This window comes from Syngnathoides biaculeatus, chromosome 4 (genome assembly GCF_019802595.1).
Source record: "Syngnathoides biaculeatus isolate LvHL_M chromosome 4, ASM1980259v1, whole genome shotgun sequence".
NCBI lineage: Eukaryota > Metazoa > Chordata > Actinopteri > Syngnathiformes > Syngnathidae > Syngnathoides > Syngnathoides biaculeatus.
Genome location: NC_084643.1, coordinates 9,055,161 through 9,070,589, shown reverse-complemented (window position 1 = coordinate 9,070,589; position 15,429 = coordinate 9,055,161). Strand labels below are relative to the sequence as shown.

Genomic DNA, 15,429 nt, shown 5'->3' with positions numbered 1-15,429 from the left:
TATAAATACTATACAATAAATAATTTGAGATTGAGATGAATAATTCCTACCTGAAATGAAGCAATCGCTACACAGGCGTGCGTGTATTTTGGTTGGGCACCATCCTTCATGTTTAATTGCTAAATTCCATCGATATTTTCAGGTCTTTTCAGCTGGTATTCCATAGAATGATCTCTTTGAATATCCGTCTCGTCTGTTGTGACAACCAACAGCACAAGAGGTCTCGGGCAAATTGAATGTTCTGCTCCCCTTCAATGTCTCCCACAATGTCGAGCAGCTCTGTTTGACGGGCAATATGGCACGTGAAAATGGTGACGTCTTGTGCACGAGCTCTATATGGAGGCTGGCGTGGTTTACGGCTCAACATTTCATAAGTGATGCCATTTTGCTCTTTAGACAGCAAACAATCACCAATGGAATCAACAGATTATAGCCAGGCAGGGTTTTTGAAGATCTTAAAAGTACAATCAGTTCCACACAAAACACTTAGCGACAATCAATTATTGATCATTACAGACCTTTCCGTTGTGTTCACCGTGTTTGTTCTGTTTTGGTATTAGAACTTCTCTTCCGAAACACTATGAAAAACAAAAAACTGAGCTGCACTTTGGTACAATATGTCTACCAAAGCACTAATATAATGTTATAGTGCACCATTAAGTCCAGACAACTCCTCCGAATCCAAAATTGTATTTCTTATTGCAAATACAATGCATGAACAATACACTGCCACCTCATTGAACTTTATGTCAGGTCATTAAAAGATGCTATTTACGGCCTGTGGCAGTATTGGCTTCATATTACAATATTGATGTCCATGGAAACACATAGCGAAGAAAGCTGTGTCGATTACACTCGTGAGCTAGTCACGAGTGTAATGTAATAGAGATCTAGGAATTTTCAATATATTCTTTGACAGCGCACACGCACGCGCGCACACACACGAACCCACGTGAACAGATTTCTGGCAATTGGTTTCATGTGCAAGGCGATCCATCATCTTTGGAACAAAGTCGCAGAAAGCTGACATCACTTTTTGCACGTGTGTGAGTCTTTCACGGGGCTAATTGCATGCGCCCGTCAGAGGGCCCCGTCGGCTCCCCAGTCGTTAGCGGGACCGACAGATGTTTCGGCGCTTAGCGCGCCGTGATAATTACACACCAAAACATTAGCCAGCGTACCTATGAAATCTGTGCGGTGACACCTCGAAAGGTTTTATGGGGAAAATCCCGATGCATTGGCCTCCAATAAGAAAATGTCATCATAGATACCGTGACGTCACGATCAATTCGTGTGCCTATTTGACCTCTTTTTATCAATTGCAAAGGGAGGTCGGGGGGGGGGGGGTCCATCTCTTAGGGGAGAGGCCTTTTTTTTTGTACAATCCCATTTTCACAATATTGGTACCGGGTTATATAATTTTCAAAGTATATGTCCAGTTTGGAAAGACATAAAAGGGCCGATTAAGGAGAAATATAGACAATTCAAGAACTGGAGGCTGACTGAGGAGAGCAAATAGAGTGAACCCCCACCTGTTTGCAATTTTGCTATTCATAAATTCAACTATTAGATTCTTTTTATTCTGTGGGACAGTTTTTCCTTGCTGAAAAACTTACCTATGTGCAGCTCTCAGTGCGCTTTTGTGCTCGTTCTGTCAGACTCGGAAATTTGGCAAGGTGGCACCAAACCTCAGGGGATGGGAAAATAGTAGTTCGTGCCAAGGCAGTATGTTGATACACCACAACTGGATGATTATGGGTCGGGGAAAAGCTGGGTTGTTAGTGGAAGTTCAAGAGAGTCTTGTGAAAGCTGAAGCTAACAAACGACAGAGGTCTTGTTATTGCTCAACAATTGGTATTTTCATGGGTAGCAAAGGAGACATGCAACTACTGGCTGACATTTTTGGGGGGATTAATTTCACTATTAATCACGGGACTGGGCAGGAACACAAATTATGATGGGACTGTTTATCTTCAATAGCGCACAGAAAATGGTGGTTCAGTTCTGCTTTTTTTGGTTAGCAAATCGGCAGTTAGCCAATGCACCGCATGTGTACAATTGCGGCTATTATGGAATATAATTTTAAAAAATTTTATTAATTACTAAAATTAGCTTGTCAACATCATCAAGTATCGCCTCTGTTGAATAGTGTGCAACCGTGTATGACTGTAGAGTATAAACACTTGCGATGCACATAATAAACACACGAGCGACACTGCAGGGAGTCCCCGCACTTGAGAGGAGACCGACTGTGTGCTTTAAATGACCCCCTCCAAAAAAAAACTGCTGTTGAGCAAAAAACGAGACAAATACATGCTGGCACTCTTGTGTTTCATCCCCTTTGCTCATTAAGAAAACAAAAATAGAGCCACGACTCCGAATCAAAAGTCTGCTGCTGCCGACAGATTGGAATTGTCTACCTTCAACTCTGGAAAACGGGAGCGCCTCGCCACAGAGAACAAATCTCACCCACTTTTCCAAATTGTTGTTTCTTGGGTCAAATGAAAACAAATTCATTGAAGAAGCCGGATAACAACCTATTGATGCCACAATAGTGTGAGAGAACATAGGAGCAGAGGTTTGCTACAGATTTCCTTCACCCCCCACCCCCCACACACACACTATCATCCACTTGTGGGTAGCATTTTGCACAACATACGCCTCATCAGCCGCTTTCATGCAGAGAGATCCTTCTAAATTGCAATAACAGAGAAGCAATTTGCCTCTTAAACTGAATCCGGGAAAGGGGAATATCGTCTCACGTATGTGAGCAACTAGACGGGGACAAGATATCCCACAGTAATTAGATGATGTCCAAGGCAGCATCTGAAGTGATGGATAACAGTTATTAGGATCGCAAAAGTTCTTCTCAACACGAGTTGGTGGCAGCGTCAAGTGTGAAAATTCATACCCTCAACCTGGCGTTACGGAATACGTTGACACGGGTGTCGTGCTGTCCCTGTTACTGCTCTGCTAAAAGCGAAATGGTTGAGTTGTTCTTCAGTACGCACCCCAATCACTGCAAGGTGATAAAATTTGAATTACAGAATTCGGAACGGAACGCTGCCGTCAGGAGAGGACCGTCTGTATTTGCATCCCTCTGTGCGAGCGCGTTATAATGCACACGCGTAGGAACGAGGAAGTTCTGTCGCAGAAGGTGCGCAGGTGTCACCTTTTTGGACGACTTCTAGTCCTCCCTATAAAATGGATTTCAATGACCAGTGGCGGTGTCCGGAAGTTACAAACATCTGTTTTAGTGTCTCACTTTTAGTTCAAAGATGAATTTGTCATCTTATATTTTGCCTGTAATGGTCTCTAAAATTTAAAAATAACTTGGGCTGATTCAAGGTGACTACGTACAAATAAATTCTCTCAAGTATGGCTTTTCTACCATATAAAAAGAGGCGGTTTGGTCATTCTGCATCATTTGCTTATTTTTTTTCCCCCCACAGCTGTGACAAATCATATTCAACTAACATCTGTGAGATATGACAATACCGACGGAAATACATCACACAGGGACTGAGGGCCGAGGACAGTGCAAAATATTTGAACCTGAGGTTTTCATAACTGCTGGCCAGTTAGTTCCCAGATTACTGGAAAAAAAACTAACATTTTCCTTTCAATATTTTTGAGGACAGAGTGTGCCAAGCAAGAATCAGTGGAAATTTTGCACATCCCAGGAATTTTTCTGATTTAGAGGACAAAAGACGGTGTACAACTTTGGTCTTTGTATCTACTGAGTACCTTTCTCATTGAAGTGCTATTTTATTGCACCTTACTTGACTTATTGAATGGCTTGGACAAATATCCACGTGCCAAGACCTCCCATTATGACATTTCTTAAGTTGAACCTACACCAGCCTTTCGTGGCTTATAATGTTCTGTCACAAATAAAGCATTCGATTTTCTCCTTTATATGTGCACCTTTCTGTATTTACTGTCAACTCATCCATCTATGGCAATCACTTTCACCTGAAGTGGAATTGCCAATCCATTCCACTTTCGGTCAATCCATTTATTCTTTCGTAGTTCCTGTTTGGAAAATCCGAGAAGAAGGCCAATATCGACTGCCCAGCCTTCGTTATTTGCCACTGGATTCCGATCAAAAATGGCGTGCGATCTCCACTTTCCTCGCAAAAACAAAAACAAAAACTAATGTTTAAAATATATGCCTGACCTCTCCGTTATATGAGCCATGATGCGAGTGGAATTGAAGAGGCGCGGTGTGCATTAGCGGACCGAGCTGATCGCGCAGCGAATCTGATGATGGAGCAGTGTATAAACAAACGGACGCACATGCAGCGTATACTGCTCTTCTGAGCATTTCCCATCCTGCTGTGATGAAGCCTGTCCGGAAACGGCCTGCCATTTCCCCGAAGGTTGCTATCGCTCCACTCCCGCATCATCTCTGATTCATTGCCAATAAATGCCAGCGAGAGAGAGGACCAAAGAGAATGTGAAGAGGTGATGGAAGGCTGAGGATGCAACATAAACCAAGAGACGGTGATGGGAAAACAGAGAGGAAAGAAAAACAGATGTGTGAAGGATCTCCTCAACAAGAGTTGCCAGAAATAGTGCTTTGATAGCATGACAGGAATGCTTCTTCAAAGTCAAACTGTAAAACTGTTGAACATAAAGAAAAGGCAACCTGAAGATGTAACCAAAAGGATTCGGTCTAAAGCGGAAATTCAAGCAAGTCCTCCGAAAGTGCAACCATTTTTCTCTTCATGCCGTTCTTCACTTTTCGTAAAAAGCTCCTTAAAATATTCACATAGTATTGTTGATTACTGTACACCCTACAATAAAAATGAGGACTTGGATATATTTGACAAATAATCAGTCAAAATAACAATTATATGCTACACTGCACTTATTCTTGCCTAAATGAAATCGTGCGGCGCTTTTAAATCGCTAAGTGCCGGAGACCTTTGTGGCCCCCTCCCCTCCGTCTGCACCGCGACTCAATGAGCTGCTCTTGTAACAAGAAGAAACCCAATGGCGTGTTTTCATAGCATGCGATCGACTCGAGTGGGAACGGGCAGACTGCGGCGTCTGTTCAAATGAGGCGACGGCAGCCTTTTTGCCTTTCTGCAGTCCCTCTGGCGAAGATTGACTGGCAACTGCGCATTCCTCTTTTGCCACGCACAACGGGACAAGTGTTGAAAACCTATTGGGCAAATGGAAAGGTCCAATCAATTTGTCTCAAAACTGAGAAGGAATGTCAAGAATGTAGGGTTACGCCATGTCCTGCGTGTGTTTATCAGGAGGAAGAGCTGTATAAATATGGTCTGTATCGAAAGCTTATCACATCCCCGGAAAAGGTGATGGGTCAGTTTGCATTCTGCTGGAGATATGCGCAACAGAATCTCCACTGACAAGAATCGTGGAGCTTTCCTGACCACCGAAAGTCAATCATATTCCTAAAACTGCAGCCGGCATTTTAAAGTCCCTCACATCTGTTAGACATTTAACGAATCCTGCAAATCAGTTGGCTTAAATTGAGTTCACCGAGGTCGTTTGTAGTCGCTGACCGTAAAGCGCGCCGTAAAGTTCCGCGCTGATCGAGAGACGCTTCAGGCATGTTAAATTTAATCAATCCAGATGATCTTACATTTATCGAAAAGGCCCGTGAGGAAGTCCAGTTGAACAGCTCGATCCATTTTCCACCTCACAAGCGCTATATCTTCAAAGAGACCTTATCAACGCCAGACAAGTCGTGGAAGGTGTTCCCGGCTTTTTCCCGCTTCGAGGTTTCCTGTTCTGACCGACGGGGGCAGACGGCGGCCTCATTATGTCTACCACAGAGGAAAATGAGAGCTAAATGAGGCCCATTACCGTGTGCCCGTGACTAATATTCCGCTTTCGACTTCCCAGCACACCGGACACATGCGTGTTGGGCACACGTGCGCAAGCTTGTTATAAATGGCCACAAAAAGAAGTAGTCAGACATGGAGATTAGCTTGAAAAATCAATAACATTACTGCAGAACCACGTAGGAAGGCAAAGGGGAAGTTGGTAATAAACTTGGACTTTATTGGATTGACCAGAACTCTGGCGGCTCGGCGGGGGGTGTCTGGCTCTTTCCATCTCTGGCGTTGTGAGCGTGTACGCGTGTGCGTTGTATTCCCTAATCATCCATCAAGTCATTAGTGCTAAATGCCGCCCGAGTTGTGACTGAATGCTCCCCACAAGATGTGACACCTCCCTCAAACCTTTCTCCTTTTATCAACCCCGCCCCTTACCTCGCACATCACTAAGCCTGTTCTTTAGCATGCCGCATTCTTCAAATGAGAAATGCGACAATTCAATGGAGCATTCTTGCGCCCTACTGAGGATAAGCATTAGAGAAAATGGATGGATGGATGGATGGATTATAACCATTTTAATGAACTGAAATTACAAATATTTTTTTACCCAAATGTTCAAGGACTCCATGGAATATTCATGCATCCATTTTCTGATCCACTTATCCTCACAAGGGTCACGGGAGTGCTGGAGCCTATCAGAGCTGTCAACGGGCAGGAGGCGGGGCACGCCCTGAACTGGTTGCCAACCAATCGCAGGGCACATTGAGACAAACAGCCGCACTCACAATCACACCTTGGGGCAATTTAAAGTGTCCAATTCATGTTGCATGTTTTTGGGATGTGGGAGGAAACTGGATTGCCCGGAAAAAAAACCCATGCAGGCACGGGGAGAACACGCAAACTCCACAAAGGCGGGGCCGGGTTTCAAACCTCAGTCCTCGGAACTGTGAGGCCAACGCTCAAACCAGTTGCAACACCGTACCCTCCCCATGGAATAATCGATTAATTTAATTGATTGAAAATATTTGATAGCGACAATCCTACTTCAAATATTCACTCTACTATGACATTCAACTTCTATAATCTAATCTATAATCCGGTGGTTCACAAAATTTTTTTTGGCACACACTTTAGAGATGAGATTTTGAAGCCCCACCGCTTGCAAACAATATTCCATAGGAATCAACAAAAAAAAAAAAAAAAATGACCAAAACTTAATCACGAATATGTAGCCGTCACCCCCATATACCCCATGAGACCGATCCTACCCTCCCCCAAGGGTACCCACCCCAGTTTGAAAACCACTGGTCTAACATGTATCTTTTCAAGAGCAAACTTTACCTGGAAATGGAGTCTCATTAAGTGATACTTTTGAGTTCCACTAGAGGGAGCCTGCATCCCACTAGCGGTAGTCATACCGCAATATGAGATTCACTGGCATTGAGTACCAAACTCAATCAAGAAGTACAGTTTGGTGAAGCAAAGCTTTATAATGGACCAAAAACATGCAAATGAGACTAGTTGTAATATGCACCACTCTCACGTTTACGTTTCAGAGGATGAAAACAAATGTGTTCTCACACGGAATTCATGTACATGTATAATTTTTTTTATTTTTCCAAAATTGAACAGAAGCTAATTAACTGAAACCAGATGTATATTTTGAGGTACTTGAAACAGATGTAATGTTGATGAGAGGTGAGAAACCTCCAGCCCATGGGCTGGAAATAGCCAGTGAGTCTTTGATCTGGCTCAAAACACAATAAGAATAAAAGCAAAACTCTGAGGAAGTAACATAAATACATTTCAACCCCCAATGTAATCATACGATAATTTAACTCGGCTTCACACAATCAGCATTTTGGGGGCCGATCAGCAAGTTTAAAAAAAAAAAAACGATAACCGATCTGATCACAAGATGGAGCAATGTGTACAGTATCTACATGACTTGTTCATGTATTGGATGCATTTGTAGACTGTATACCGAGTACTGCATCTTCACTATTATTCTGTAGCATTTTAGACGAAAGTCATAACATCAACGACCTGATGGGGGCATTCGAGGATTGGCCACTGACGTAAATTTAGGTTCGATTTTCATCGTGGGCCATATTGACAGTTTCCCTCATATTGTACCCCATATTTACACATGAAATGTATGACCTAGTTTTGGAATGAGAAATCAAGGATAATGGGTTTTCAACTACTGTTGATGTTTGGGCACACGAAAATGCTTGCAATATTCCACTCTTATCATTTCATAATGACAATTTCAAATTTTGGAACAGATTCTAATGAAAATCATGTAAGTTGATACACATGATTTGCCTTCGCAGCCCACATAAAATCATGCGGCGGACCGGATCTGACAAAAATAATGGGCACTCACTTACGCATTCATCCATTTTCTGAGTCGCTTATCCTTATGAGGGTTATGGCAGTGTTTGAACCAATCCCAGCTGTCGCGGGGCAGGAGGCAGGGCACACCCTGAACGACGATCGATTACGTCATTGATCGGGTCGGGAAGTTATAACATGAAAGCCAGTCGTCACAAAATGCTAATTATCGGCCAATACCAATGAAAGCAATCAAATCCTAAATGTAACATTTGTTCATTGGATCATGTTTCCAAAGGTCCTCTACCAAAATACCCCGCTGAACATCTTTTTCCAGTAACGTCATAACAACAGCTTGCTTAATTTCCCTCATTTGATTTAATAAAGCGTGGTTGGGGGTACGACAGAATCGGCAACGTGATCTAAACGTGCATTCAGGTTGGCACATGCCATAATTTATCAATCATTTACACTCACGCAGTAGTTAAGTCAGACTTGTGTAATTAACTGCTATGAAAAAGACTTAACAGCTTCCAACTGTGCATTTATTTACTGTAAACTGAGAACTTTATGGATCTCTTTATTTAAATACATCATCTATTATGATTCCCAGCCGTTATAGCAGATTATTACCGTAGGTATGACAGAAAATTATTCCATCTTACTTATTTGGTTGTATTTTTTCCCCTCACTACAAATGATGCGCCTTTGTTCCTTATCTATGCCAGCATATACTGCAACAACAGGTGAAAAAAATTAAAATTCTCTCGCACAAGATGGCTGGAGGTCCAATTAACCTGTTGCTCTTCATACGACAGAGCTTTGCCCACAGAATAAGCGCGTTTTTGTGAAAACTGAGACAAGATCATAATTATTTTAGCACATCTTTGTTTGCCGCTCTGCCTTCAAATTTTTCCAATGTGAAATATGTGCATCGGCTCAATATGGGTCGGGGGGGGGGGGATGATCGATTTCTTAAACCAGTTATTTTCATCTCCTTCTACCTGTTGCTACCCGTGACAACTGTGCTGCGAATAACACTCAAACAACAACCTGGTGGGGAGCGCTGCACAGAGGAGGGGGCCGAGGTGAAATTGGACCGTTAGCGTTTGAAGTACATGAAGGAGTGATATAAAGTACACCTGGCCCATCCATGGGGCAATCTGCGCACACATCAACAAAGGGAGGAGCGAGCCTGGATGCAGGAAAGAGGGGGAGAGGGGGCGGGGGTAAAAAGGTGGCGGTGGAGGGGGTCACTTCGTGTTTCCTTTCACTGTGGCTTTTATGGTGTAACTTCAAACGCTGACCTCTCCCTCCCTCGCTCGCTCCATCCGTCCATCCACTCGTCCCCTCCCTCCCTCTTTCTCGCCATTGTGTACGGCCAAGTGGACAGCAATTGGCCATTCTTTCATGAGGTGGATTATGGCACCCCCCACCCCCCCCCTTCGCTCACTCTCTCCCTCCCGCCACCTCCGAGCGGAAGAGGTCCTTTTGCTGCCACTTTTGGAAGTAAGTGTGTGTTTGTGCACGAGTGTGCACCTTGTAAATTCAGACAGTAGTTTCAGGTGCTCGAAAAGGGGGTGGGGAGTAGCTCTACAGGCATGTGCCTGCCCCCGGATAAAGAAAGGAACATAGCGCACTCATCTAGATCTTGGAAAAAAAAAAAAAAAAAAAAAAAAGAAAATCGTGTTTGGGCTTGAGTACGTCCTGGATTGCACGTATCTGCACTTTTATGTTTTAAATAGATTCATAACTAAACAGCTTTCATGTGACCACTTAACCGCTATATTAAGTGGAACCTCTACAGTCCCCCAAAAATATGTGATGGGCTGCTGCTTCGAAACAATATTTTCCCCATTAAACTGTACGTACATAGGAGCTTGTGTTCTTAGCAACATTCTTAACTGTCAGAAGTGTAAAAAGGCACTAACTACAATAAATATTGAAATGTAATTTCAAATGCAGCTCACGTGTCTTTTGTCAGTCAAACCCAACATTAATTTTAATAAAGCAGGGTACACACATGCACCAACTTTCGACCCAGATTTGAGCTCCAAATCAGAAGTGGGATGATTGCCAAATTTCGGAAAGATTATCTTGAGCGATTATCCTGTGGTGTTAGGTGCCTAAAGCGTGATATTCCTTCCCCAATTTCCTCACAAAACTGTTGGGGAAGACAATTGTTCATGCCAAACCTGTTCAATATTCGCAATCCCAACTCCTTGTGTGTTATCCACACTCAAGTCCACCAACCCTTGGACCGAAGGGGACTGCGACGTCAAACGGAACGATAGCCAATTAAGGGAGGAAGCTGACAACCTGCTGTTGCCAGACAAAAATAGAAGGATAACTCTTGGTGTTGAGTGACTAACAGTTAGCCTAGCTTCTGCTATTACTGCGGCTTTTTTCTTCTTGTATTTTCCAGTTGTCTGGATGCCCTGCAATATGCTGCCTATTACAGGTTAATCTTGGTACTACAACAGGCATCTGGTTCGGGGAAGGGGACTTGCAACTCTTGGTGGAAATACCGTGTTAGGGGTTGTAATGACTAGTTTTTGGCTTGAGGACGAGATGGAGCCACTTCACCTGCCCTGGATGAAATCAGTCCTTCCCATTGTTTTAAACAGCCTTTTAATGCTGAATGTGCAGCTTTTCTAAGTGAGGGAGAATCAGTAAAGAGGGGAAAAAAACCCATCAGGCTCCAGAAAGAAGATGTTCATGATTATTTGCAAACATGCTGTTGTGGGCTCCGAACTAGGACAAGCTGTGCAAATGTTACCTGGCAAAACACAATCCTGCAAAGCTTCCTGTGATTTTACTAATTACAGAACTGAAACCATGATAAAAGATGTCTTCAGCAACAAGTCCACGCTACTTTCACCACATTACAAAAAAAAAACAAAAACCTCATCATGTGTGGTGTGCTGTGTTGGTCATCAAGAGCTGTGTTTCCCAACCATTAGTGCGCAAAGGAACACATTTTACATGAGATTGTATTATTTGTAGTAAATGGCTCATCTTCAGACTAAGTAAGAGAAATTGGATCATTTCCCATGGCACTTTGTTTGGGAATTACCGATCTAGAGTACACTACTTAACTGAAGAACAATAAGCACACAGTACACACTTTCTGAACTTTCCATTTCCATGTGTGGAGTCTCTTAAGATGGTAAAAATTGGCATGTGTGTACAGCACTTCATAGATGCTGCTGCTGCTTATAATTTCCTGGTTACATTCACTTGTCATGCTCTTGTCCTAATACCCCTTTTCCCCCCACAGTTGTGTCAAAAAAAAACTTCACTTCTTCATACTTTGATGTTCTCCATGAATGCTAGGCCTTGCACGAACTGGTACATGGCAGCGGTTTTGGGAGTTATGAGGCATATTTTTGCTGACTTTAGAGCATCCACTCTATTACATCAAATGCCCTACTGCTGCACAAAAAATAAACAAGTATGTTTCGTGAAATGCTCCAGAGTCCAAAAGCACAAGGAGGATGATATACAGTATAAACGATGCAATACTCTGGCTAATGACTCCCAGACCCCCCGTGTGGCTCTCGGATCAGCGTGTGTCCATTAATGATGCAGGCGTTTGTGCGCGTGTTTGTGTGTCAATTAGTGGATGGAAGGGATTAGCCTTCCCTGGGGATCCTTAACTTACACCACACACACATGGGCACACACTTTCATCATCATCTTTTTTTTTAAGCAGCGGATACTATTTTAGCGGGTGTCATACTCTGACAGGAAGTCCTGCAAAGGATGGCAGTGTCATGACCAAATTGCATCCGCTCTTTCCTCCCCCCTCTCCCACACACGCACTGGCCGTGACCACATAGAGACTGAGTGGCACGCGACGTATACAAGTGCTTGACAGGTTAAATATGTGAGCAGGGGACTCCACATAAACACCGATGAGGCAGACAATCGATGGAGCAATTGGCATTTTGTGATTAAAAATGAACGTAAAACTGCCAACATGAAGGTAACGTGTAAAAGTTACAGGTGCTAATGACAGTAAAGTGCCACTGACCTCTTTGGGGTTCACCTTGGGCTCCGATCGCTTCCGTTTTTTGCCCTTCCCCTGATGACTGAGAAGAATCCATTTTGCAACCTGCAGGAGGGAGGACGAGGAAGGGTGGCGGGTGGTGGAGGGCAAAAAAAAAGAGTGAAATGAGGGAAGTAATGGGGTGGAGAAACATACCCAAAAGTATCTGAGTGAGCTGTGTGTGGGCTGGGGGGTAAGGGGGGGTGTGTGAAAAAAATAAAAGGGAGAGGTGAGGAAGACGTTGAATGCACAATACTTAACCTGCGCATGACGTCGCTGGAGTGGAAAGTCACTCTGGGATCTATCTGAGAGTTGCTCAGTGAGTCACTAGGCTTGCTTAACATATAGTCCACAATATTTCTCTCTCTCTTTCTCTTTCTCTCTCTCTCTCTCTCTCTCTCTCTCTCTCTCTCTCTCTCTCTCCTCCCTCTCTCTCTCTCTCTCTCTGTTTTGGAGACGCACATTAATTCCAACCTCTCAGCGCTCCGTCACGCTCCATATATAACCCAGACAAACGGACGACCGAGACAAAAGAGTTAATAGTAAAAGTACAACCCCGGAGCGCCTGCAAAACGTCGCTCCATTACACAGTCAAAAGTAAATAGGTGGAATAAAGTAATAAAAAAAGAAATAAAAGCTGGCTTTAATGTGCACTTTTCGCTGTTGCTCCAGCGAGTGTCATTCTCAAGTATCTGCCACAAATTGTGAAGTTGGCAGGAGGAAGGGGTGGAAAAAATAATTTGTGAACTACACGGACGCTTTCTGGGGAATGCGATAGGCGGCACACGGAATGAAACGCAACAGATGCAGAAGCGGCGGGCGCTCCACTGCGGGCTTGTGGACGCAAAGAAAATGAGACGTGAAGATGAAAGATGCTATCAGACAAGAAAAAAAAAAAGAATGGAAAACGGGGAAATAGTGGCAGAGAGCCAGTAATGGGAAATAGTTCCAAATGAAAGACCCCCCCCCAAAAAAAAGGGGGTAGGGGGACACTTACCTCGGCTTTGACTTCCTCCACCAGGGTCGCCTTGGTCCACACAGTGCTCCTTTCGTGCAGCCACTGGCCGGGAGAGGAGGAGAAGAAGAGCCGTGAGTGATTGGGACAGAGTGGAATGCTGTGCGGAGAGAGCGAAAGAGAGAGAGAGAGAGAGAGAGAGAGAGAGAAAGAGAGCAGGAAGGGGAGGAAGGAGGAGAGGGGAGGTGGGAGTGCAATCACTCGCTTCTCGGACGGAAACTCACGACTTGACTCTTTGAAGGAGGAAGTGGATGAAAGACGATATCTGACATCAGAAGGAATGATCGCATCAAACCCCCCCCCCCCCACACCCCACCCAGCCCACCACACCTCCCTAACACACACAGACAAACGCGCGCATGCACGCACACATAAACAAGCACAAACACACGCTACTTACTCTCTAACCTTATTAAGGCTTTCAGCAGAGCTGAAGCCGGAATGATGTGGACGCCACAACAACGCACAATCGAGCCACTCACGTAGCCCGGACGTCCACCGAGGCTTAAACAAACAAAACCAATCAGTGAGCGTCTACGCACACCCACACACACACACACACACACGTATAGAGAGAAATTTCTTTAAATATCAAACAAACCAAAGTATTTTTGCTATTTTTATTCATGAGAAACAGCACGAATATTTGTAAAATACTTTGACGTGACAATCATCGTATTGAATGCCACCATAATTTAATAGAGCAATACATACCCAACCCTGTCACAATAATTAATTATCGACTTATTGATCGCGGTTGTTCAATCCTGACTCGATGTATTGTCATTGTTCTGGTCCTTATTTTTTATGATTTGAGAAGCATAAAAGATGATATTGTTGATGGTGATATTTTTTGGGGAAAATATATCGTCTTTTTTTATGACGACAGGCTTATCCATGTTCATTAAAAAATGTAAATCCGTGGTAACTCAAAGGTCAAATGCCATCAAAATGTTAAAATTATATTCAAGAGACACGAAAGTTTGACATCAGATGAGACTTTAGCATTTCACCCTTGGTTTTACTTTGGCGTTTGAATTTTTTTGTGATACCACCACTGAATGCTTCTTGGTGAGGTTACTGCAAGTGGGATGACGATCGATCCATCGATCCATTTTCTACACCACGACTCCTTACGAGGGTCATATACCAATAAATTTAGGTAAGAGGAGGGAAGAATCCTAGACTCCCCGCCAGCTCATCATAGGATGAGAAACAAAGAACTGTAAATTTGACTTATTGTGACGTAAGGAAGCATGACACAATAATGGTACACAAAATCCTCCGTTCGGTTCATATCGCGTTTTTGTGGTGACGGTTTTCATAGTAGGTTTATGTTGACTTTAAGGAAATTCAATTGTATAGTCAGAACGGAAAGAACGAGAGTTTGCCTCATCGCTGTGACAATCGGGTTAAACGTAGGTGAGATTCTGGCACCAAGAGAGGAGACATTACTGTTCCAACATGCTTTTCATTATTACTAAAATGCCGCGGAAAAAGTGGTGGATCATAAAATGTAAACATAGCTCTCAAAGCTCCAAAATTGAGAATAAAAATACTAGAATTTACATTGATTTGATCGGACTGATCAGATCGGCAGACGATTGGGATTTTTTTGTTGATCGGCCAATTGGTTTTAATGTCATAATTTGCCATTGATCAGCTTTGAGAAAGACATTAACTCTGCGTGGGCGCCATGCACAGTATATCTGAATCCAAAAGCTACTTTTTTTTATATACCGTATTTTCTGCACTATAAGGTGCACCGCATTATAAGGCCCACCTTCAATGACTGGTCTATTTTAAAAACTTTTTTCATATATAAGGCGCACCACATTATAAGGCGCATAGACGCTACAGTAGAGGTTGGGGTTACATTATCCATTCATTAGATGGAGCTGCGCTAAAGGATCAATATTGATCCATATATAAGGTGCACCGGATTATAAAGCGCACCATCAGCTTTTGAAAAAATTAAAGACTCTTAGATGCGCCTTATAGTGCGGAAAATACGGTAGTAGTCTTTATAAAATTTTGTCATGTCTTTTGACACAGTAGTGTAAATATCTGACGGCCAATAAAGTTATTTAAAATATGATGCCTGTTGGTGGCATTGGGGAGGGAAGACAACTGAGAGAGACAACACGTAATGCGCGGATCAGACGACAAGACAAATTTGCACTTTCACGACTCCACAATGTCAGAACACTGCAATA

The 15,429-nt window shown here is 43.2% G+C and overlaps 1 protein-coding gene across 4 annotated transcripts in view; it reads right to left on the bottom strand.

The window, feature by feature from the left end:
* aopep (aminopeptidase O (putative)) overlaps positions 1–15,429 on the bottom strand; it is a 96,706-nt gene that overhangs the window by 32,834 nt on the left and 48,443 nt on the right. For all 4 annotated transcript variants that reach the window (XM_061818231.1, XM_061818232.1, XM_061818233.1 and 1 more), the window contains 2 exons: positions 13,196–13,258; positions 12,184–12,264 (listed from right to left, as the gene is read on the bottom strand). In XM_061818231.1, the coding sequence (XP_061674215.1) occupies positions 12,184–12,264; positions 13,196–13,258 (144 nt within the window). The remainder of the gene's footprint in view (positions 1–12,183; positions 12,265–13,195; positions 13,259–15,429) is intronic.